We start from the raw sequence: 26,469 nt of genomic DNA, 5'->3' as shown, positions 1-26,469 counted from the left end.
TGTGTATATTGTACATATTACATATTGTTATGAAGGTGTCTGTTACTACATTATATATATACTTGCAGTGTGTATATTGTACATATTACATATTGTTATGAAGGTGTCTGTTACTACATTATATATATACTTGCAGTGTATATTGTACATATTACATATTGTTATGAAGGTGTCTGTTACTACATTATATATATACTTGCAGTGTGTATATTGTACATATTACATATTGTTATGAAGGTGTCTGTCACTAATTATATATACTTGCAGTGTGTATATTGTACATATTACATATTGTTATGAAGGTGTCAGTTACTACATGATATATATACTTGCAGTGTGTATATTGTACATATTACATATTGTTATGAAGGTGTCTGTAACTACATTATATATACTTGCAGCGTGTATACAAAACGAGGCCTCTCATTAGCCACATCTTACAAGCATTTTTTTCATCTTTAGAATCCTAAAGAAAAGACAGTCTCTCATAAGGATTGTGAATAAAGGGGCAACATTCCTGTATTGGCCCTGGCGGTCAAGTGGAAGCCCGTTAAAAGTCGTCCCTGCAGCTGCAGGTGAAGTTCAAGCCCCTGGAGTGCGGGTGCCAGCACTGACACGTCGAAGGAACTGTTACCTCACATGGCGCTTCCTTCGGCCGCATCCCCTCCCTCCGCTGCTCCTACTGTATAACGCCGGATGACATAACTAGGTCAGTGGAACAGCCGGGTCCCTCTCCCCCCCCCCCCGTACAGTCACGCAGCCATCACAACAACCACCAAATAATACATTAAAAAAAATAAATGCATACATATATTTTCAGTTTAATAACAATTTGACTATTTGTGTGAAATAATGCAACGTGTTTAGCAGCAAATAGACCGACGTGACATTTTCGATGACGTAATTCCAGTTTGTGGTTGACAACGACCACCCGCCAGGCCCCGCCCCCTTTCTATTGCATAACTCCCAACATGGATCCCATACCTCAATGTGCATATTTCACAGGTGTGACATTAGACATGTGACATATTATTATTACATACATATATATGCATATTTTAATTTAGATGCAAAAATGTAATATTTTAAAGTACTGTTAATACTAAATATAATAATGTTGTATACATGAATATATAGTTAATAGTTTGTGGTTAACAACAACATCCCGCCAGGCCCCGCCCCCTTCTTATTGCATAACTCCCAACATGGATCCCATACCTCAATGTACATATTTCACAGGTGTGACATTAGACTGGCGAAGTTGGTAGAGTGGCTGTGCCAGCAATTGGAGTGTTGCTGGTTACTGGGGTTCAATTCCCGCCTTGTACCTTCCTAGTCACATCCGTTGTGTCCTCGGGCAAGACACCCTTTGCCTCTGATGGCTGCTGGTTAGCGCCTTGCATGGCAGCTCCCGCCATCAGTGTGTGAATGTGTGTGTGAATGGGTAAATGTGGAAATACTGTCAAAGCGCTTTGAGTACCTTGAAGGTAGAAAAGCGCTATACAAGTATAACCCATTTATCATTATTATATGACATATAATGCATGAATAAGGATACATTATTACATTTTTTTTAATTTAGCCGCAAAAATGTGATGTTTTAAAGTACTGTTAATACTAAATATCATAATGTTGTGTACATGACTATATAGTTAATAGTTTGTGGTTAACAACAACATCCCGCCAGGCCCCGCCCCCTTTCTATTGCATAACTCCCAACATGGATCCCATACCTCAATGTACATATTTCACAGGTGTGACATTAGACATATGACATATAATGCATGAATAAGGATACATTATTACATTTTTTTTTTAAATTTAGCCGCAAAAATGTGATGTTTTAAAGTACTGTTAATACTAAATATCATAATGTTGTATACATGAATATATAGTTAGTAGTTTGTGGTTAAAAACAACATCCCGCCAAGCCCCGCCCCCTTTCTATTGCATAACTCCCAACATGGATCCCACACCTCAATGTACATATTTCACAGGTGTGACATTAGACACATGTCACACATATACATACATTATTACATATATATATACATTTTTTTTAATTTAGCCGCAAAAATGTGATGTTTTAAAGTACTGTTAATACTAAATATCATCATTTTGTAAACATGAATATATAATTCATAGTTGTTGCAAGGAAACTTCAAGTGATGCGGTCATAATCCCGTCATTAATGCGCACTGGGACGCAAAAGAGGCGCACTTTGCACACACACACGTTTAAACGCGGTTTCAACAAAAAAACAAAACGCCGCTTTAATCGAAGGGAATGCACTTACCTCTCATTTTGACGTCTTCTTGTGAGTCAGTCGAAGCTCGGCTTACATTTGGCTGACAGGGAACACGCAGCGTGGAACACAAAAGTGGCTGTGCAAATATTAACGACAGGAGGGGAAAAAAAGAAGAAGAAGAAGCGCGACAAGTGAGGGAAATAAAGTCTCCTCTATCGCGCGAAGGACGTCATGGCGTTTATGGCGAGAATAGTCCCCACGGCGGTCTATCCTGCTAACCTACTTTCTCCCGGCGTGGACTCTCACATGATCTCAGCGCCACGAGCTCCTCCAGCAGCAGCGGCGGCGGCGGGGGCGCGCGCGCCGTGGGAGTGAGTGAGTGGAAGGAACGCGGCGTGCGGGAGCGCGCACGCAATGTCGGCGGACGCGAAGTGGAGTCAAAGTGGTGCTTTCGGTTTGGAATCGTCAGGCGTCCTTTTTCGTGGCGTGTTTTTTTTGTTGTTTTTTCTCCCAGTGCCATGTCACGTGACTTCCACGACGAGGCGTCAAACACGAGCCTGTGGAGGAGAAAATATCAAACTCGCTTTCATTCAGTACGTGTTTTAATTAGTCCGACTTGTCAAATAGTTGGGTTCTAAATAAGAAACACCTTAATCCGATCGCAATCGAACTAAAACGCCTGGATTATTATTATTATTTTTTTGTCATAAAGAAATACAGTCATGTGTGCTTACGGACTGTATCCCTGCAGACTGTATTGATATACAATGTATATATTGTGTTTTTATGTTGTTTTTTTAATTTAATTTAATTTATTTATTTATTTTAAATTTCTTGTGCGGCCTGGTACCAATCGGTCCACGGCCCGGTGGTTGGGGACCACTTATCTAAGGCAGTGGTTCTTAAAGGCCTACTGAAATGATTTTTTTTAAATTTAAACGGGGATAGCAGATCTATTCTATGTGTCATACTTGATCATTTCGCGATATTGCCATATTTTTGCTGAAAGGATTTAGTAGACGATAAAGTTCGCAACTTTTGGTCTCTGATAAAAAAAAAGCCTTGCCTGTACCGGAAGTAGCGTGACGTCACAGGTTGAAAGGCTCCTCACATTTCCCCATTGTTTACACCAGCAGCGAGAGCGATTCAGACCAAGAAAGCGACGATTACCCCATTAATTTGAGCCAGGATGAAAGATTCGTGGATGAGGAACGTGAAAGTGAAGGACTAGCGTGCAGTGCAGGGCATATCTTTTTTCGCTCTGACCGTAACTTAGGTACAAGCTGGCTCATTGGATTCCACACTTTCTCCTTTTTCTATTGTGGATCACGGATTTGTATTTTAAACCACCTCGGATACTATATCCTCTTGAAAATGAGAGTCGAGAACGCGAAATGGACATTCGCAGTGACTTTTATCTCCACGACAATACATCGGCGAAACACTTTAACTATGGAGCTAAAGTGATAGCATCGGGCTCAAATGCAGATATAAACAAAATAAATAAACCCCTGACTGGAAGGATAAGACAGAAAATCAACAATACTATTAAACCCTGGATATGTAAATACACGGTTAATGCTTTCCAGGCTGGCGAAGCTTAACAATGCTGTTGCTAACGACGCCATTGAAGCTAACTTAGCAACGGGACCTCACAGAGCTATGCTAAAAACATTAGCTATCCACCTACGCCAGCCCTCATCTGCTCATCAACACCCGTGCTCACCTGCTTTCCAGCGATCGACGGCGCGACGAAGGACTTCACCCGATCATAGATGCGGTTGGCGGCTAGCGTCGGATAGCGCGTCTGCTATCCAAGTCAAAGTCCTCCTGGTTGTGTTGCTGCAGCCACACCGATCCCACCTACAGCTTTCTTCTTTGCAGTCTTCATTGTTCATTAAACAAATTGCAAAAGATTCACCAACACAGATGTCCAGAATACTGTGGAATTTTGCGATGAAAACAGAGCTGTTTGTATTGGGATACAATGTGTCCGAATACTTCCGTTTCAACCATTGACGTCACGCGCATACGTCATCATACATAGACGTTTTCAACCGGAAGTTTCCTGGGAAATTTAAAATTGCACTTTTGGCATGTGTTGCAATGTTAAGATTTCATCATTGATATATAAACTATCAGACTGCGTGGTCGGTAGTAGTGGCTTTCAGTAGGCCTTTAAGAACCACTGATCTAAGGGTACGCAGCATGGAGCACTACTGCCTACTGGCGCTGACGCGACGCGGGGCCGCCATCTTGGAGTGGTGATCCGCTCCACTCAGTGCAATTCATTTGGCAGGAGCAATGAACTGTCAGCGCATTTCATTCATCTTACTTCACTGAATACCACTGATTTTCACACGCTTTTTTTGTCATACGTGTAGCTATGATAAAGGACACATGTTTTATTATTCATAGTTTGCTTAACAGTAATAGAATATTCTTATATGCTATAAGTGACCAGACGTCCAAGATCAAAACTGGGAATATAATCCCAGAGAAGGGGGAAAAAAACGGTCAGCTATTTTTAAGTTGAAGAAACAATATGATTAGGTTATATACCGTATTTTCCGCACCATAAGGCGCCCCGTGTTATTAGCCGCACGTTTAATGAACGGAATATTTCAAAACTTTGTTTACCTATTAGCCGCCCCGTGCTATTAGCCGCACCTACGCTACGCTAAAGGGAATGTCAACAAAACAGTCAGATAGGTCAGTCAAACTTTAATAATATATTACAAACCAGCGTTCTAACAACTCTGTTCACTCCCAAAATGTAATGTACAAATGTGCAATCACAAAAATAGTAACACTCAAAATAGCGCAGAGCAATAGCAACATCAATAACTCAACGTTGCTCATACGTTAGTGTCACACAACACACAAAATAAACATTTAAAGCTCACTTTCTGAAGTTATTACTCATCCACAAATCCCTCGAATTCTTCTTCTTCGGTGTGCTTCACTTGTTTTTTGACACCATCGATGATGTGGACGCGCATGCAGTCGTAGATCAACAGGAACGGCGCTGCGTGAAAAAAGTCACCCGGTGTCTTCGCGTAAACGTCTATCAACCACTCGCTCATCTTTTCTTCATCCATCCATCCCTTCGAGATAGCTTTTATGATGACGCCGGCTGGAAAGTTCTCTTTTGGCAAGGTCTTCCTTTTGAATATCACCGTGGGTGGAAGTTTCTGGCCGTTAGCATGGCAAGCTAGAATCACAGTAGGACGACTTCTCATTCCCTGTGGTGCGAATATTCACCGTACGCGCTCCCGTTGTATCCACAGTGCGGTTCACATGAATATCAAAAGTCAGTGGAACCTTGTACGCGTGTCTCTTAGTAGGAGACATTTTGTTGTCTTTACAGATACACACAAATGAAATGAAAGGTAATATCCGCGCGCTTCTTCTTCTACGGGGGCGGGTGCTCACCTTGGCGGTTGCTTACAGTAGAAGAAGAAGCGCTTCCACTTCTATGGGGGCGGTTGCTTACCGTAGAAGAAGCGCTTCCTCTTTTACGGGGAAAAAAGATGGCGGCTGTTTACCGTAGTTTCGAGACCTAAACTTTATGAAAATAAGTAGGAATATTAATCCATATATAAGGCGCACCGGGTTATTAGCCGCACTGTCTGCTTTTGAGAAAAATTGTGGTTTTTAGGTGCGGCTTATGGTGCGGAAAATACGGTATACATGCTACATAAACAATGTATGAATACATTAGATATCTATATTACTTAGGGCAGTGTTTTTCAACCCATGTGCTATGAGATATTGTCTGGTGTGCCGTGGGAAATTCAGAAACTTCACCTACTTGGTCCAAAAAATATTTTTTGCAAATCAATAATCATAATCTGCAAATAATGCGCCGCTGCTTAGTGTCTGTGCTGTGTAGAACTCGGCAGGGTAGCCATGTAGACAAACAGAAACAGAATGCTGGACGACAGCAAAAACCTACGGCGTCCACAAAGTAGAAAGTAGTGCTAACAAAAAGCAGGTGCGGGGAATAGCGCTCAAAGGAAGACATGAAAGTGCTACAGGAAAACACCAACAAAACAGGAAGGGCCACCAAAATAACAGCGCAAGACAAGAACTAAAGCACAGGAAAACACCAACAAACTCAAAATAAGGTACGACGACCAGGTGGAGTATCATTTTTTCAACATTTTCTGCTGGTGGTGTGCCTCCGTATTGTTAAATGAAAAAAAAAACGTGCTTTGCCTCAAAAAAGGTTGAAAAACACCATCTTACGGCCCTATAGACCAGTTTTTTTCAACCACTAGTGTGCCGTGAAATACAAATATTTTTTTGCACACCAGTAATTATAATTGACAATTAATGTGCCGTCGTTGAGTGTCTGTACAGCGCAGGTAGCTAATTGCTTTGTCGTGATCACAACATGCAGACGACAGCGGGAGGCAGCGTGCAGGTAAAAAGGTATCTAATGCTTAAACCAAAAATAAACAAAAGGCGAGTGTTGCTAAGAAAAGGCAATGAAACAAAAACTGAAGTGGCTGCAAAGTAAACAAAACACAAAATGCTGGACGACAGCAAAGACTTACAGCGTGTGGAGCAGACAGCGTCCACAAAGTACATCCGTACCTGACAATCAACAATGTCCACACAAAGAAGGATAGCGTTAAGATAGTCTCAATTGTGAAAACAAAGCAGGTGCGGAGATTAGCGGTCAGGGAAGAAATTAAACTGCAACAGGAAAACACCAACAAAACAGGAAAAAACACCAAAATAGGAGCGCAAGACAAGAACTAAAACACTACACACAGGAAAACACCAAAAACTTCAAAATAAGTCAGGGTGTGATGTGACTGGTGGTGAAAGTACACCTACTTTGAGACAAGAGCTATATGGATGCATGCTTGGTTATGCTTTAAAGCAGGGGTGTCCAAACTTTTTCCACTGAGGGCCGCACACTGAAAAATCAAAGCAAGCGGGGGCCATTTTGATATTTTTTTATTTTAAAAACCAATACAATATATGTATTAAAAAGATACATTTAGGCCTCCACTCAGAGTTGATCCCGGGGACCCCAAAAGGTCTTGGTCCAAAAAAATATTACAAATGTGTCATTATTAAGTATTATTATTATTATTATTATTCAAGATTTAAATCTCTAGATCAACATGAGGTCTATTTGTCAATATAACGCTTTTAAAGATTTAGGTTGTATGCCATTTTTGTCAAGGAAAACTGTGTTTTTTTATGGAAAAAAACACAAAATATGCAATATTTTCCCCCAATAAAATTTCAAAGTGGAATATTTGAGATTATATAATAATTGGAGTCTTAAAAAGGTCAATAACTCATAACAACATTGATTTTAATTCATTATTTTTTGAGCAAAGACCCTTAAAAAAAAAAAAAAAAGTCCCACTATAATTATTGGGGATACAAAAGGGTACTGCTCAGTAAAGTTTAAAAAAATAAATCCAACATTTTTTTGAACTTTTACCACAATAGTCTCAAGATCAACTTCAGATCTATCCGTCAATTATAAGTTTTATTGTAGTTTATGTTTTTTGTTTGTTCTTTTTAGGCCCTTCTTTAAAAAAACTTTGTTTTTTAAATGGCAACCAAAAAATATGCAACATTTTCCCCCCAAAATATCTCAAAGTGGAATATTTAATGTGAAGTAAATGGAGCCTTGAATAGGTCAATAATTCATAATGAAATTATTTTTTAAAGAAAGAAACAGCCTGCATGGCAGCTTTGTGATATTAGAGTAAACAATGCAACATTTTCTTGTTACATTTCACCTGTTTGGTCTTTCATACCACTTTTTATGTTTTTTTTTTTTTTTTCATCATATTTTTAGAATGTGCCGTGGGGCCGTTAAAAAATTACCTGCGGGCCGCAAATGGCCCCCGGGCCGCACTTTGGACACCCCTGGTTTAAAGTCATATCCAACAATTGCGAGAGCGACTTTTTACTGTCAATATCGGCTGCTGAGTTTTGTTTTTTAATGATTTCTGCTTGTGGTGTGCCTCGGGATATTTTCAACGAAAAAAAATGTGCATTGGCTCAAAAAAGGTTGAAAAACACTGCTTTAAGTGAGCAGACGTCCCAGATCAAAACTGGGAATATAATCCCAGAGAAGGGGAAAAAAACGCTCAGCTATTTTTAAATTGAAGAAACAATATGATTAGGTTATATATATACATGCTACATAAACAATGTATGAATACATTAGATATCTATATATTTTAGGGACTTATAGACTGTATCAGAGTTTATTCTGTCTTGACACTTTGTATTGATATTTTGTATTACATTCTTCCCTTAAATGATCATGTTTACAGTGATTGTTTTATATGTATTTTTTATGTATGTTGCTTTGGATAAAAGCGTCTGCCAAATACTTGAACATAAATAAACACCTGAAAGTCTTTATATCAGCTAAAACCACCAATTTGTTTCACTGGATTCAGAATAAAACCAAATTCTGTCTTACCCAACAATGTTAGTATTTGAATATTGTTACTTGAAGACTTATTCCTGGTTACAATTATACTGTTAAGAAAGTATTGTCTTATACTTTGCCTAAAATGAGAATGTATCATAATCAGTGGCGGCTGGTGAATTTGGTTTTAGGTAGGGCAGAAAGTTTGTAAACCAAACCCCTGTAGGGGGGTCATCCTCCCCCAGAAGATATCTTTGTGATTTTCACATACAAATGAAGCATTCTGCTGCATTGTGACATTGATTGATTAATTGATTGAAACTTTTATTAGTAGATTGCACAGTTCAGGACATCTTCCGTACAATTGACCACTAAATGGTAACACCCGAATAAGTTTTTCAACATGTGGCGGTCCGCTCCTTGTATGATCAGTGTCAGAGCTTGGTCCGGCATTGCCCGCAATAAGTTGGACCCGTTTCCAGTGAGTGTTGGACCCTTTGTCACAGGCGCAGTCAGGGCGTTGAGGGCATCCGGTTTGGTGGCTGCAGGATTAGGTCTCTGCTTTTTGCAGATGATGTGGTCCTGATGGCTTTATCTGGCCAGGATCTTCAGCTCTCACTGCTTCCGAGTGTGAAGCGACTGGGATGGGAATCAGCACCTCCAAGTCTGAGTCCATGGTTCTCGCCCGGAAAAGGGTGGAGTGCCATCTCCGGGTTGGGGAAAAGACCTTGCCCCAAGTGGAGGAGTTCAAGTACCTGGGAGTCTTGTTCACGAGTGAGGGAAGAGTGGATGGTGAGATCGACAGGCTGATCGGTGCGGCGTCTTCAGTAATGCGAACGCTGTATCGATCCGTTGTGGTGAAGAAGGAGCTGAGCCGGAAGGCAAAGCTCTGTTCGGTTTCATAATACACCTTACGGTGCAACCTGGACACATCATCAGTGATTCTCCCGGGGTCATAGGGTGTTTCGGGTCTTAATCAAACACCCTCTCCCGGGCGACCCAGCCGAGGGTGATCAGTCCCTCGACTTGTGTCCAGGTAGCGCTCCACACCACGCGTCCCCCCTCCGACGGTCTTCCCCGGGGTTGCGCCGGTGGTGCTTGGAGGTTCCAGGCACTGTGGGTAATGTCCGGGCCTGGGTCCTCCTCCGTCTCATCAGGGCCGTGCAAGGTACTGGCCCTGTGCGTTGCACCACGGGTTTCCTCAGGCAGCCTATCTTGATCTTATGTGTCTTCAGGGTTTTTCGCAGCGTTATATGGGTGCTCCCTTGCAGGAGCTGCAGCTTGGAATGCTACCCTTCGCTGCCCCGGTTGCCGTCTTTCCGGGCTGTCAACTGTCTCTCCAGTTGTCACCACTCTTTCGGGGTGGTCCTCCAGCCTCTTCCTGGAAGTCAATGGCGATGCCATACTGGATTGGTTTCATAATACACCTTACCGTGCAACCTGGAGACATCATCAGTGATTCTCCCGGGGTCATAGGGTGTTTCGGGTCTTAATCAAACACCCTCTCCTGGGCGACCCAGCCGAGGGTGATCAGTCCCTCGACTTGTGTCCAGGTAGCGCTCCACACCATGCGTCCCCCCTCCGACGGTCTGCCCCGGGTTTGCGCCGGTGGTGCTTGAAGGTTCCAGGCACTGTGGGTAATGTCCGGGCCTGGGTCCTCCTCCGTCTCATCAGGGCCCCTTGTACGGCCCTGTGCGTTGCACCACGGGTTTCCTCAGGCAGCCTATCTTGATCTTATGTGTCTTCAGGGTTTTTCGCAGCGTTATATGGGTGCTCCCTTGCAGGAGCTGCAGCTTGGAATGCTACCCTTCGCTGCCCCGGTTGCCGTCTTTCCGGGCTGTCAACTGTCTCTCCAGTTGTCACCACTCTTTCGGGGTTGTCATCCAGCCTCTTCATGGAAGTCAATGGCGATGCCATACTGGATTGGTTTCATAATACACCTTACGGTGCAACCTGGACACATCATCAGTGATTCTCCCGGGGTCATAGGGTGTTTCGGGTCTTAATCAAACACCCTCTCCCGGGCGACCCAGCCGAGGGTGATCAGTCCCTCGACTTGTGTCCAGGTAGCGCTCCACGCCACGCGTCCCCCCGCCGACGGTCTGCCCCGGGGTTGCGCCGGTGGTGCTTGGAGGTTCCAGGCACTGTGGGTAATGTCCGGGCAAATTTACCGGTCGATCTACATTCCCATCCTCACCTATGGTCATGAGCTTTGGGTTATGACCGAAAGGACAAGATCACGGGTACAAGCGGCCGAAATGAGTTTCCTCCGCCGGGTGGCGGGTCTCTCCCTTAGAGATAGGGTGAGAAGCTCTGTCATCCGGGAGGAGCTCAAAGTAAAGCCACTGCACCTGGAGAGGAGCCAGATGAGGTGGTTCGGGCATCTTGTCAGGATGCCACCCGAACGCCTCCCTAGGGAGATGTTTAGGGCACGTCTGACTGGTAGGAGGCCACGGGGAAGACCCAGGACACGTTGGGAAGACTATGTCTCCCGGCTGGTTTGGGAACGCCTTGGGATCCCCCGGGAAGAGCTGTACCAAGTGGCTGGGGAGAGGGAAGTCTGGGCTTCCCTGCTTAGGCTGCTGCCTCCGTGACCCCACCTCGGATAAGCGGAAGAAGATGGATGGATGAATGGATGGAACTTGTTTAAGTCGGGGTCCACGTTAATCAATTCATGGTAAAATGACAAAATAATGAAGACAAAATAGAACATTTTATAGGTTTCTTTCCACAAAATACAACCAATAGTATGTTAATGTTAAATGTTACTTGTGAAAAGTAATCCCCCGTTTCCTATTTTCAACAGTCCGCTCATTTGAGCAGGAAAACGCTGAACACCATGAATGCGCACTGGTGTGCGCCCGGGCCGTGACAGTTTGTACAATAATAAACATGTTTAATGTACCTAAGACTTTTTGTTAAAACAAAGCCAGTGATGACACTTTTTTGTGGTCCCCTTTATTGAGAACAGTATCTAAAAGTATTGAAATACATTATGGTACCGGTACCGGTACCAACATATTGGTATCGGGACAACCCAATCAGAGACGCATTAGATGTAAAACTGTTCTCCACTGTATGAGCATGAAATGTTAGATAATTGCTCACAGAAGGCCAATTGACCATGGAGAAGTTTACACCCAGTAACCTTGTCAGGGTTGGATTCTGCCTGATTCCAGTTCCCTCCTTGTCATGACGTGTCAGATCACAGCAAATGTTGCACGACGGGGTGTTTATCGGTGTCAAATACTCAAGTTGTTGTGGTTTTTTTTTGTCATTTTGTCGCCATCAAGCCACATTGTGCTGGAGTTGTGCCGCGGGGTTATTATCAACATGCGCGCAGGAAAGACCACGTCAGTGGCGATGAGGGGGTGGACAGTCGTAACAGGGAGGGCTTATGATGCAATGTTCTGGCAGCGGTGTTATGAAACAGGCAGAGATTACTCAAACTAGGTTAGTGGAGCAGCTCAGCACAGAGGTGCTACTTCTTCTCTCACACTCACTTGGACACCTTCATGGCACGCACTATGTTCCTTCTTTTCTTTGTCTTTCCATCATCTCCTGCTTCCACTGCACATACACTACATTGCCAAAAGTACAAACCCTGTTTCCATATGAGTTGGGTAATTGTGTTAGATGTAAACATAAACGGAATACAATGATTTGCAAATCCTTTTCAACCTATATTCAGTTGAATATGCTACAAAGACAACATATTTGATGTTCAAACTGATCAACAGGTTTTTTTTTGTTGCAAATAATCATTAACTTTAGAATTTGATGCCAGCAACACGTGACAAAGAAGTTGGGAAAGGTGGCAATAAATACTGATAAAGTTGAGGAATGCTCATCAAACACTTATTTGGAACATCCCACAGGTGAACAGGCAAATTGGGAACAGGTGGGTGCCATGATTGGGTATAAAAGTAGATTCCATGAAATGCTCAGTCATTCACAAACAAGGATGGGGCCAGGGTCACCACTTTGTCAACAAATGCATGAGCAAATTGTTGAACAGTTTAAGAAAAACCTTTCTCAAGCAGCTATTGCAAGGAATTTAGGGATTTCACCATCTACACTCCGTAATATCATCAAAGGGTTCAGAGAATCTGGAGAAATCACTGCACGTAAGCAGCTAAGCCCGTGACCTTCCATCCCTCAGGCTGTACTGCATCAACAAGCGACATCAGTGTGTAAAGGATATCACCACATGGGCTCAGGAACACTTCAGAAAGCCACTGTCAGTAACTACAGTTGGTCGCTACATCTGTAAGTGAAAGTTAAAACTCTCCTATGCAAGGCGAAAACCGTTGATCAACAACACCCAGAAACACCGTCTGCTTCGCTGGGCCCCAGCTCATCTAAGATGGACTGATACAAAGTGGAAAAGTGTTCTGTGGTCTGACGAGTCCACATTTCAAATTGTTTTTGGTAACTGTGGACGTCGTGTCATCCGGACCAAAGAGGAAAAGAACCATCCGGATTGTTATAGGCGCAAAGTTGTAAAGCCAGCATCTGTGATGGTATGGGGGTGTATTAGTGCCCAAGACATGGGTAACTTACACATCTGTGAAGGCGCCATTAATGCTGAAAGGTACATACAGGTTTTGGAGCAACATATGTTGCCATCCAAGCAACGTTACCATGGACGCCCCTGCTTATTTCAGCAAGACAATGCCAAGCCACGTGTTACATCAACGTGGCTTCATAGTAAAAGAGTGCGGGTACTAGACTGGCCTGCCTGTAGTCCAGACCTGTCTCCCATTGAAAATGTGTGGCGCATTATGAAGCCTAAAATAGCACAACGGAGACCCCCGGACTGTTGAACAACTTAAGCTGTACATCAAGCAAGAATGGGAAAGAATTCCACTTCAAAAATGTGTCTCCTCAGTTCCCAAACCTTTACTGAGTGTTGTTAAAAGGAAAGGCCATGTAACACAGTGGTGAACATGCCCTTTCCCAACTACTTTGGCACGTGTTGCAGCCATGAAATATCTAAGTTAATTATTATTTGCAAAAAAAAATAAAATTTATGAGTTTGAACATCAAATATGTTGTCTTTGTAGTGCATTCAACTGAATATGGGTTGAAAAGGATTTGCAAATCATTGTATTCCGTTTATATATTTACATCTAACACAATTTTCCAACTCATATGGAAACGGGGTTTGTACTTGGCCACCCATCCAAAGGTTTAGAATCAGGTGTCCTAATCACTTGGCCCGGTGTATCAAATCAAGCACTTAGGCATGGAGACTGTTTCTACGAACATTTGTGAAGGAATGGGCCACTGTCAGTGTTTTCCAGCGTGGAACTGTCACAGGATGCCACCTGTGCAACAAATCCAGTTGTGATATTTCCTCGCTCCTAAATATTCCAAAGTCAACTGTTGGCTTTATTATAAGAAAATGGAAGAGTTTGGGGAACAACAGCAACTCAGCCACCAAGTGGCTTGGCGTCACTATAGACAGCGATTTTAAATTTGACAAGCAAGTCAATGGCGTTTTAAAATCGTGTTTTTATCATCTTCGTCTTTTAGCAAAGGTAAAACCATTTTTATCTTTTAACCTTTTTGAACAAGTCGTGCATGCTTTTATTTCAAGTCGCCTGGACTACTGCAATGCACTTTATGCTGGCATTAGCCAAAAAGCTCTCTCCCGGTTGCAGTTAGTCCAGAATGCGGCAGCAGCACGACTTTTAACAGGGGCCAGGAAACGTGAGCATATAACCCCAATTCTTCGGAGTTTGCACTGGCTCCCTGTTCATTTTAGAATTGATTTTAAATCCTTGCTGTTTGTTTTTAAAGCTTTACATGGACTGGCACCTCAGTATATCTCGGACCTCATCCAAATTTACACTCCTGCGCGCTCGTGGTGCCCAGGACGAGACTTAAAACCAGGGGAGACAGGGCCTTCTCTGTGGCCGGCCCTAAACTCTGGAACACTCTGCCCCTCCATGTTCAAACTGCTTCCACAGTGGAGTGTTTTAAGTCTCGTCTTAAGACCCACTTTTATTCTTTGGCTTTTAACACTACGTGAGTTGTGTGGTCTTCTGTCCTCTGTTGTCCTGTGTGGTTAGGGTTAGGGTTATACATTTTGATGTCTATTTTACTGTTTTAATTGGTTTTACCCTTTAAAATCGTTTTTAATCATATTTATTTTTTATATTGTCTCTGTATTGGTTTTCTATTCATTTATTCTTTGTTTTTATTCAGTCATTGGTGTAGCATAATATTGTTTTTAATATCGTTTTTAATATTGTTTTTAATATTGTTTTTAACATGGCTGTGCAGCACTTTGGAAACATTCTTGTTGTGTAAATGTGCTATATAAATAAAGTGGATTGGATTGGATTGGATTGGTAGGCCACGTAAACTGACAGAGAGGTCAGCATAGTGCAAAGACTTTCTGCACAGTCAGTTGCTACAGAGCTCCAAACTTCATGTGACCTTCCAATTAGCCCACGTACAGTGCGCAGAGAGCTTCATGGATTGGGGTTTCCATGACCGTGCAGCTGCATCTAAGCCATACATCACCAAGTCCAATGCAAAGCGTGGGATGTAGTGGTGTAAAGCACGTCGCCACTGGACTCTAGAGCAGTGGAGACGCCTTCTCTGGACTGATGAATCACACTTTCCCATCTGGCAATCTGATGGACCAGTCTGGGTTTGGAGGTTGCCAGGAGAACGCTACATTTCGGACCGCATTGTGCCGAGTGTGAAATTTGGTGGAGGAGGAATTATGATGTGGGGTTGTTTTTCAGGACTTGGGCAGTGAAAGGAACTTTGAATGCTCCAGGATACCAAAACATTTTGGACGACTCCATGCTCCCAACCTTGTGGGAACAGTTTGGCGCGGGCCCCTTCCTCTTCCAACATGACTGTGCACCAGTGCACAAAGCAAGGTCCATAAAGACATGGATACCAGAGTCTGGTGCGGATGAACTTGACTGGCCTGCACAGAGTCCTGACCTGAACTCCGATAGAACACCTTTGGGATGAAATAGAACGGAGACTGCGAGCCAGGCCTCACCAATGCGCTTTTGGATGAATGGTGGAAAATTTCCTATAAACACACTGCGCAACCTTGTGGACAGCCTTATCCCAGAAGAGTTGAAGCTGTAATAGCTGCAAAAGGTCATATTGAACCCTATGGGTCAGAAATGGGATGACACTTCAAGTTCATATGTGAGTCAAGGCAGGTGGCCACATACTTTTGGCAATATAGTGTAGTTCAATCTTCCAATGCAAATCCTCACTTTTTTAAAGCCACTGCTGCTGATTTTTCCATTCAGCCAATGGCTGTTTATCCCTTCACTCGCCACACACACACACACACACACACACACACACACACACACACACACACACACACACACACACACACACACACACACACACACACACACACACACACACACACACACACACACACACACACACACACACACACACACCTCCTCTAAAGACCTGCTGTTCTACGTCTCCCTTGACAACAGCAGCCACATTTTGACCTTAGCGCTTATGTAACCGCTGTGCAAATCGCTTCGACAGCAGGGGAAGGAGAGAGCGAGAGAGAGAAAGGGAAGGTTTCAGCTGGGGCCGACATTTTGTTGCCCGATGTAAGAGGTGAAACCAGAGGAGGAGAAGGAGCTTAGGGCTGGAATAGCTTTGGGAGGTTGCCAGCAGCCGCATAACAGGATGAAGGAGCAGATGGGGGAGGAATGATATAATGCTACATGATGAAGGAGCTTTTAGCATCGTGAATCTGTCCACAAGAAGCAAAACAGTAAAAATAACTGTGTGCGTATGTAAAGACTTCATCAAACTCCACACACCAGGCCTGGGCAATTATTTTGACCTCGGGGACACATTTACAGAAATGTGTCTGTTTTGAGGAACACTAATACAAAACCTCACAATAATGTCAGATTGAATGCTAACAACATTATGACACACCTCCTGGTACCTCAGCACCTCCAAAACCCTCAAATCTAGACTCCTAACATCCCAGAACAAGCTAGTCAGATTACTTGTAGACCTCCACCCCAGATCCCACCTCACTCCTACCCACTTCTCCAAAGTGGGCTGGCTCAGGGTGGAGCACAGAGTCAAACAACTTGCACTGAGCCTAGTCTATAAAATCCGCTACATCTCCCTGATACCGAAGTACATGTCAAACTACTTCCTTAATGACCGCCATAACCAGGCCTGGCCCTAACCAATCTGGCGCCCTAGGCAAGATTTTAGGTGCCCCCCCCCCCCCCACATCGACAGTGAAGTGTATACTCATAAGAAACCGAATAGCTTTGTCTTTAACCTTTTTTTTTACTTAAAGAAAGCAAATTAACATATTATATGAGAATGTTATGTTATGATTATCTTTAACCGAATTACAGCAGTGCTCAAATTAAAAAACAGCATTCCCTCTCATGTGATATTGCTTAATTAACATTAATGATGTGCACTTTAACAACCAGGCTTACAACTATACCTAATATATAAAGGGGTGGAAAAGTGACTATTACCTGCAGGGCAAACATTAGCTAACCAGAAGGCAATAACAATGTAAACAAAAAACACCTGCTTAAAAGATCTAATACAAATGTCCCTGAGGAATGTAAGGTGGGAGTACTGTAATTACCTAACGTTACATTATTATTTTCCATAACAATTTAGCCCCCTCCACAATATTAACCCGACGTTAAAACAGAACTAGCTATTTATTGATGAGCAATTGCCGAATCATGTAACATTAGCTTAATGCTAAAAATCCATGTTACTATCACATTCTGTAACAGACAAATACTTTCATGTAGGCTAACGTTACATACCTGCTACCTCTGTCTTTTTCTCGTTTCTCCTCCTCTTCTTTTCTATTCCCTGGGCACCTGACAGTTTTGGCCGTTTTGACATCTTGTGTTGATTTTTTGATGTGGTGACGTCCAAAAAAAGTCATGATACGGGAAGGGAGGGGGCGCACCGTGCGGGGGGAGGAGGGGCGTAATGTTGTAACAAATAATATTTCTATTAAATAGGCTTTACTTTGCATTTTAATTAATGTGGGATTATTTTTTGTATTTAGAAATAATAATACCAACTTTATTTTTTTTTTCCTCCAACATTTGTGGCACTGGCGTGGCGCCCCCTGATGGACGGCGCCCTTAGCATTTGCCTATACGGCCTATGCCACGGGCCGGCCCTGGCCATAACCACAACACCAGGGGGAGCTCCACTAACCACGTTAAACCCAGATTCCCATCTAACAAAGGTCTTAACTCCTTCTCCTTCTATGCCACATCAATATGGACAGGTGTAAAAGAAAGGGCATCTCTATCCTCCTTCAAAATCGCACTAAAAGAACACCTCCAGGCAGCTACAACCCTAAACTAACCCCCTCCCACCACCACATGCCACCTCCCCGGATTGTTAATAATCAAATGTAAATAATCAAATGTATATACTTGTTCTTATGCTTTCTGAGCTCACTATGTTCTCTGCTCGCTGTACATATCCTACCAAGTCAGACCTACACTGTTTCAATGTCCATTTCTCAGATGATGCAATTGTTGATGACTGAAGTATGTTGATATCAACCAAACCTAACCCCCCCGCCCCAACCCCCTCCTCACCCCACCCCCCGGATTGTACATAATGTAAATAATTCAATGTATATACTCTGATGATTAACTTGTGTGATGACTGTATTATGCTGATAGTATATATTTGTACCATGAATTGATTTAAGTCATACTTGCCAACCCTCCCGTTTTTAGCGGGAGAATCCCGGTATTCAGCGCCTCTCCCGACAACCTCCCGGCAGAGATTTTCTCCCGACAAACTCCCGGTATTCAGCCGGAGCTGGAGGCCACGCCCCCTCCAGCTCAATGCGGACCTGAGACTGAGTGGGGACAGCCTGTTCTCACGTACGCTTTCCCACAATATAAACAGCTTGCCTGCCCAATGACGTTATAACATCTAGGGCTTTTAGAAAGTAGAGTGCACAACTGCGCACACAACAAGGAGACGAAGCAGACGAACGAGGAAGTTACAGACATGGCGACGCCGTCGACGAGCAAGATGAAGAAATACGCTTGCAAGTTCCAAAACAAATGGAAACAAGAATTTCAGTTCATCCAGGACAATTCGAAGGGGAAGGTGTATGTTGCCTGTAAATTTTGTAGAACAGACTTCTCCTTTGAACACGGTGGCCGAAATGATATACTCATCATGAACGGAGAAGTTAAACAGGACAATACTGCCATCTAATGGATAGCCACCGGAACACTGAAATTCAAGTATTTCTTTTATCTATATGTAAATAAAATAAATATATATATATATATATATATATATATATATATATATATATATATATATATATATATATATATATATATAGCTAGAATTCACTGAAAGTCAAGTATTTTATACATATATATATATATATATATGTATATATATATATATGGGAATAAGCGGCAGAAAATGGATGGATGGATGGATGAAATATATATGAAATACTCGAGTTGGTGAATTCTAGCTGTAAATAACCACTCCCCCAACCCCCCCCCCCCCCCTACCCCCCACCTCCCGATATTGGAGGTCTCAAGGTTGGCAAGTATGATTTAAGTGGACCCCGACTTAAACAAGTCTCAGGACTTGGTCCTTGGGGTTCGTTTTCCCAGAATGCAACGGAAAGTTGGCTCGGGCAAGACGTGAATGTGAGTACATTTTTTATTTCACACTAACAAAGGAACAAAAAGCGCGCTCAAGGCGGAAGTACAAATTTGGATTAATGAAACAAATACTTGCACGTGGGCAAAAAACTAAGGACATGAACAAAAGTCGCTAACTGTGGCATGAATAGAAAAAACTTACTTGACATGGCATGAAGTGCGCAGAGGTAAACAGAGTGAATGTTGCCAGGCCGACCAACAGAAAAAGACAGGCTTTAAATTACAGTGACATGATTAGTGAAAACAGGTGCGTGACTCAAAACGTGAAACAGGTGCGTGACATGACAGGTGAAAACTAATGGGTTGCTATGGAAACAAAACAAGGGAGTGAACAACCAGGAACTAAGAAAGTGTCCAAAAAACAAACAGCACATGGCCAAACAAAAACATGATCAACACAGACATGACAACAAGTTGAAAAACGTATTGGGGTGTTACCATTTAGTGGTCAATTGTACGGAATATGTACTGTACTGTGCAATCTACTAATACAAGTTTCAATCAATCAATCAATCAAACCGCCTTAAAAAAACTAAATGGAATTTAAAAATTTTCTATGAAGGATAAAACACTGAATATTGACAACATATGAACGTCACCCCCCCTCTCCATCCACATATTTTACAATCAACAAAAATGCAACAGACACAGCGAAATATGAACACGGAGGGTAAAAAAAACCCCCAGCTACAATCTGATATATGTGATATATCGCTAAGCTTTAGAACTTTGTCGTAAAAATCTCCTTCCGCGTCTGTCCCTGACACCCACTTTTCAGGCTCTGGAAACACTCTGTGGAAACGCTCCCCGCCCACACTGCTTGGTGCCTCGTCTGAGCTGCTGGGAATTAGATGAACAATAGTAACTATCATCAATCAATCAATCGTTCAATCAAATTTTACTTATATAGCCCTAAATCACGGGTGTCTCAAAGGGCTGCTCAAGCTACAACGACATCCTCGGCTCAGATCCCACATCAGGGCAAGGAAAAACTCAACCCAATGGGATGACAATGAGAAACCTTGGAGGGGACCGCAGCCGTTCGCGCTTTCTCACTTGCGCCGTTTTAAAGCTCAATTTTCAGATATACACCAAAAAGTCTTATATTTTTGTTACTTAACACTATCTGGCTAGTGTGGTAACTGTTAGCATTTCATTTTGACTGAAAAGTTGAACTTAGAAATTGGACATTTGATTTTTTTTTTTTTTTGCATATGAGGGGGAATATTTATTATAACAAATATGAATCTCGCCTACTCAAACTACTTTAATAAACAGAAATTATAACATTTGAGGTGGATAATATGAATTTAAAAAAAAGGAAAAAAGATATATGTAATCATAGTAGTATCGACTAGATACGCTCCTATCATTACAGTGGATGTCAGGTGTAGATCCAGCCATGGCATTTGTTTACATTGTGACGCCGGTGAGCTATTGTATCCTCCTACGGTGTGTAGTGAAGCATGTTTAGCTATTCCTCGTCCTCCAGTGATAATGGTACTTGTAAGAAACTTACTTTATTTGACGCCATGGAGGCCAGGATTAGTGATTTAGAAGTAGATTTTATGGCGATAAAAGATTTGGAGTAATCAAAGTAGTATCGACTAGATACGCTCCTGTACTTGGTATCATTACAGTGGATGTCAGGTGTAGATCCAGCCATGGCGTTTGTTTACATTGTGACGCTGGTGAGCTATTGTATCCTCCTACGGTGTGTAGTGAAGCATGTTTAGCTATTCCTCGTCCTCCAGTGATAATCCTACTTGTAAGAAACGTACTTTATTTGACGCCATGGAGGCCAGGATTAGTGATTTAGAAGTAGATTTTGTGACGATAAAAATAGTTGAAGTAATCATAGTAGTATCAAATAGATACGCTATTGAATTTGGTATCATTACAGTGGATGTCAGGTGTAGATCCACCCATGGCGTTTGTTTACATTGTGACACCGATGAGCTACGGTGTGTAGTGAAGCATGTTTGGCTATTCCTCGTCCTCCAGTGATAATGCTACTTGTAAGAAACGTACTTTATTTGACGCCACGGAGGCTAGGATTAGTGATTTAGAAGTATATTTTGTGACGATAAAAATTGTTGAAGTAATCATAGTAGTATCGAGTAGATACGCTATTGAATTTGGTATCATTACAGTGGATGTCAGGTGTAGATCCACCCATGGCGTTTGTTTACATTGTGTCGCCGGTGAGCTATTGTATCCTCCTACGGTGTGTAGTGAAGCATGTTTAGCTATTCCTCGTCCTCCAGTGATATTGATACATGTAAGAAACGTACTTTATTTGTCGCCATGGAGACCAGGATTAGTGATTTAGAAGTAGCTAAAACACTGCCGCCTGCGGATAGATGTCATGCCTGTTACAAAAAAATATATATATATGGGGAACCGGTACTTTTCCAACAGAGTATAGTACTGTTTTCTATTCATTAGTACCGCGATACTACACTAGTACCGGTATACCGTACAACCTTAGTACAAGTGAGTGATTCCATCATTTTTTTTTTTTTACCAGAGGTTGTAGATTAATGTTGGACTCACACTCTGACAATCGTACGTGCCGCTCTCCTCGCTTGACTTAATGGCAACGGTGGGGTGGTCTAGTTGTGGCCCCGGGTGTGCCCGGCCTGGGATCAAAGCTGGTGCAGCCTTGTGACTCGGCAGGGTTACATTTAAAAAGGCCTCGCTCACATCAAAGCGTCTTTGTAGGGATGACAGTTGGACTGCAAACTGATTGGCTGCACATGCTTTCCACTCTACATTCCTGTCTCGCTTCTCCCACACCAATAACAATTGATACGTTGTCCTGGTCAACCAACCCGCGGCTCTTTAGCGCCGCCCTAGTGGCATGAAGAACTTTTTTTTGTTTTTGTTTTAATAAGGACAAACATGACACCAACCTTCCTAATTGTTAGAAATCCCGCTTTTTATATCAAACATGCTTTACTGAGAGTATTTGGCAAGCGCCGTTCTGTCCTACTAATTTCAGCGATCCTTGAACTCATCGTAGTTTAAAGTTCAAGTTAAAGTAGCAATGATTGTCACACACACACTAGGTGTGGCCAAATTATTCTCTGCATTTGACCCATCACCCTTGATCACCCCCTGGGAGGGGAGGGGAGCAGTGGGCAACAGCGGTGGCCGCGCCCGGGAATCATTTTTGGTGATTTAACCCCCAATTCCAACCCTTGATGCTGAGTGCCAAACAGGGAGGTAATGGCTCCCATTTTTATAGTCTTTGGTATGACTCGGCCGGGGTTTGAACTCACGACCTACCCATCTCAGGGCGGACACTCTAACCACTAGGCCACTGAGTAGGTAGTATGTTTGTTTACATGTATAACTTTCTCCGACGCTGCCACAGAAAGACGTGCTTAAAGCCACTCCTTCTTTGTCTCATTTTGTCCACCAAACGTTTTGTACTGTGCGTGAATGCACAAAGGTGAGCTTTGTTGATGTTATTGGAGTGCTAATCAGGCATATTTGGTCACTGCATGACTGCAAGCTAATCCATGCTAAGATGCTATTTAGGCTAGCTGCATGTACATGTTGCATCATCATGCCTCGTCACTTGTGTCCTGTGTGTATTTCATTTATATTTGCATGCCTCATGACACATGATCTGTATGTCATATTGCCTGCATTTATGATGGTTGTTTGTGTGCCATGTTGTTCCAGACCACAGCAAACATTACCAAAGCTTGCAAAGATTGTTATAAATCCATTAGAAGAAGACAGCCTGCCGTTTTCTTAAACTTGGACACACACATCTATACCTTTGGTCATTCTAAGTCAGTCATTTCCAGAAAATATCTCATCCTCTGAGAAGTTTTACTAATGTTCTCCAATGTTGTAAAAATGTGTAGAATAACAATTAAAACACAAAATTTCTGTCAACGAAGATTTGCGTCAGCCTTTGATAGTAGGCTATTATAGCTAATATAGACACTTACATCATGTGTTGCCTTCATTATAACACTTATATAAGACTTTTAAAGTCATTTTGATAGTAGGCTAATATATCTAATATAGACACTTACATCATGTGTTGTCTTCATTATAACACTTATATAAGACTTTTAAAGTCATTTTGATAGTAGGCTAATATAGCTAATATAGACACTTACATCATGTGTTGTCTTTATTATAACACTTATATAATACTTTTAAAGTCATTTTGATAGTAGGCTAATATATCTAATATAGACACTTACATCATGTGTTGCCTTCATTATAACACTTATATAAGACTTTTAAAGTCATTTTGATAGTAGGCTAATATATCTAATATAGACACTTACATCATGTGTTGCCTTCATTATAACACTTATATAAGACTTTTAAAGTCATTTTGATAGTAGGCTAATATAACTAATATAGACACTTACATCACCTGTTGCCTTCATTATAACACTTATATAAGACTTTTAAAGTCATTTTGATAGTAGGCTAATATAGACACTTACATCATGTGTTGTCTTCATTATAACACTTATATAAGACTTTTAAAGTCATTTCGATAGTAGGCTAATATAGACACTTACATCATGTGTTGTCTTCATTATAACACTTATATAAGACTTTTAAAGTCATTTTGATAGTAGGCTAATATAGACACTTACATCATGTGTTGTCTTCATTATAACACTTATATAAGACTTTTAAAGTCATTTCGATAGTAGGCTAATATAGACACTTACATCATGTGTTGTCTTCATTATAACACTTAAGATTAAAGATTAAAGTACCAATGATTGTCACACACACACTAGATGTGGTGAAATTTGTCCTCTGCATTTGACCCATCCCCTTGGGGAGCAGTGGGCAGCAGTGGCGCCGCGCCCGGGAATCATTTTGGTGATTTAACCCCCAACTCCAACCCTTGATGCTGAGTGCCAAGCAGGATATAAGGCTTTTACAGTCATTTTGATAGTAGGCTAATATAACTAATATAGACACTTACATCACATGTTGTCTTCATTATAACACTTATATACGGCTTTTAAAGTCATTTTGATAGTAGGCTAATATAACTAATATAGACACTTACGTCATGCGCTGCCTTCATTATAACACTTATATAAGACTTTTCAAGTCATTTTGATAGTAGGCTAATATAGCTAATATAGACACTTACATCATGTGTTGCCTTCATTATAACACTTATATAAGACTTTAATTTTTTGCGTCTCCAGACAGATTTTTTGTTGTTGTTGTATTTTTGGTTCAATATGGCTCTTTCAACGTTTTGGGTTGCCGACCCCTGTCCTGGGGTCATTGAAAGCCCAAATGTTGGAGAACCAGTCCATAGCTGCGTGTTTCTTCACACAAGCAAACACGGCCTGGAATGTGTTGGATTATGTCAGTTTCCTGTAATCCTCATCGGCTAAATCTGCTTGTGTTCTCCTCTCTGAAGGCACCGCTCACCCCTGCCCTCCCTGCCTACACCTACGCTGCCCTCCCTGCCTACACCTACGCTGCCTGCCCTCCCTGCCTACACCTACACTGCCCTCCCTGCCTACACCTACGCTGCCCTCCCTGCCTACACCTACGCTGCCCTCCCTGCCTACACCTACACTGCCCTCCCCTGCCTACACCTACGCTGCGTACCTAGGTCAGTGTGTCATTTCCCATCCTTCACCACCTCAATGTTTGAGTTGCCCTGCCCTTTCTTTTATACTTTCCTCCAAGTCTTTGTGCTACATAAGATGTACTTGTTACCACACCTTCATACATTGTACGGCTTCGGAGTGCGATCGAGTCGACTGTAAAAATAGAAAGGCAGTTCAGGCCCAGGTCGATGGGTACAGATTATCTCATTGAGCAAATAAATCCCCGCCCCGACGGAGATGGATTGCTGGGAGAAAAGCAAACATACGATAACATTTTTCTTTTTGTCCTTGACCTGATTTTGCACAGCCTGCAAGTTTCCTGGTCCTTCTCTTCTGTTTGATTGATTCCAGATTGGCAAACTACTGAAGGCGTTTCTAACATTACAGTACCTTTTGTGGTGCCATATTCACAGATGTGGGTAGTAACACGCTACAATTTAAAGGAGCCTTATGTAATCATTTCATGTCAAGTCATCATTAAATGGCCCTGATACAATATCACAACAATCATGTGGTTATTGTCAGTACTCTCGGAAAACAAAGACTAAAACCAACTACAACCAACGCTAGGGGATTGAAAGAGAGAAAAATAGGAAGACAGAGGAGGATTAGACAGAGACACAACAACAGCAAACACAACAACAATAATAATAACAACAACAACAATAGAACAACATCAGCAAATAGGATATGTACAAATATGATGGTAATAATAATAATAATAATAATATATTTTATTTGTAAAAAGCACTTTACATTGAGTAAACAACCTCAAAGTGCTACAGTGTATTAAAAAAAAAATAATATATATATATATATATGAATAATAAAAGATAAATACAAATAAAACAGCCAAATAGCTAGAACTAGTATGCATATATCTAAAAAAAAGGCTTTTTATTAAAAAAGAAGGGTTTTTAAGCCTTTTTTTAAAAAAAAAAAAGCATCCATAGTCTGTGGTGCCCTCAGGTGGTCAGGGAGAGCGTTCCACAGACTGGGAGCGGCGGAGCAGAAAACCCAGGTCTCCCATTGTTCGTGGCTTTGTCCTCAGAGGTTGGAGGAGGTTAGCCTGTCCGGAGTGGAGGTGTGGTGTGGAGGGTTTGGGGGGTGAGCAGTTCTTTGAGGTAAAAGTAAAAGTGATAGCAATGAAGCAGTTAGTCAAATAAATAATAATACAGAAATGACAATGAACATTATTACACTACAAATGGATCAATACAAATACCAATAGAAATATCACTATTGATAATGAATAATAGCAATAATGACCTCTAATATCAACAATACATATATGCCATGATAACAAGAGATACAAAAGAATGCAGATACATGGAGGGGAAGAAAGAGAAGCCAACTGTATTAACCTTGTAGATTGTTATAGTAACAATAGGTTAAGCTTTGTCAGTGTGCCGTGTGTTACCCAGTTTACCCTAGGGCAAC

General features: G+C 41.9%; 1 protein-coding gene and 1 long non-coding RNA gene across 5 annotated transcripts in view; one reads left to right on the top strand and one right to left on the bottom strand.

Moving 5' to 3' along the window:
• rorcb (RAR-related orphan receptor C b) overlaps nucleotides 1-2,599 on the bottom strand; it is a 51,507-nt gene extending 48,908 nt beyond the window's left edge. The window contains exon 1 of the mRNA XM_062022175.1: nucleotides 2,297-2,599. Within this exon, the coding sequence (XP_061878159.1) occupies nucleotides 2,297-2,303 (7 nt within the window). The 5' untranslated portion in view covers nucleotides 2,304-2,599. The remainder of the gene's footprint in view (nucleotides 1-2,296) is intronic.
• The window catches only part of LOC133630592 (uncharacterized), a 65,066-nt gene extending 39,556 nt beyond the window's left edge, over nucleotides 1-25,510 (top strand). For 3 of the 4 annotated variants that reach the window (XR_009821300.1, XR_009821297.1, XR_009821299.1), the window contains one exon: nucleotides 24,834-25,510. This is a non-coding gene — a long non-coding RNA (uncharacterized LOC133630592). Of the gene's footprint in view, nucleotides 1-462; nucleotides 722-24,833 lie in introns of those variants that run through there. The other variant, XR_009821298.1, reaches the window with a different exon arrangement.
• Nucleotides 25,511-26,469: the final 959 nt, after the last annotated feature.

This window comes from Entelurus aequoreus, linkage group LG16, assembly GCF_033978785.1.
Source record: "Entelurus aequoreus isolate RoL-2023_Sb linkage group LG16, RoL_Eaeq_v1.1, whole genome shotgun sequence".
Lineage (NCBI taxonomy): Eukaryota > Metazoa > Chordata > Actinopteri > Syngnathiformes > Syngnathidae > Entelurus > Entelurus aequoreus.
Note: the sequence above shows the minus strand (reverse complement) of the source record. Positions and strands in the feature narration are given on the sequence as shown.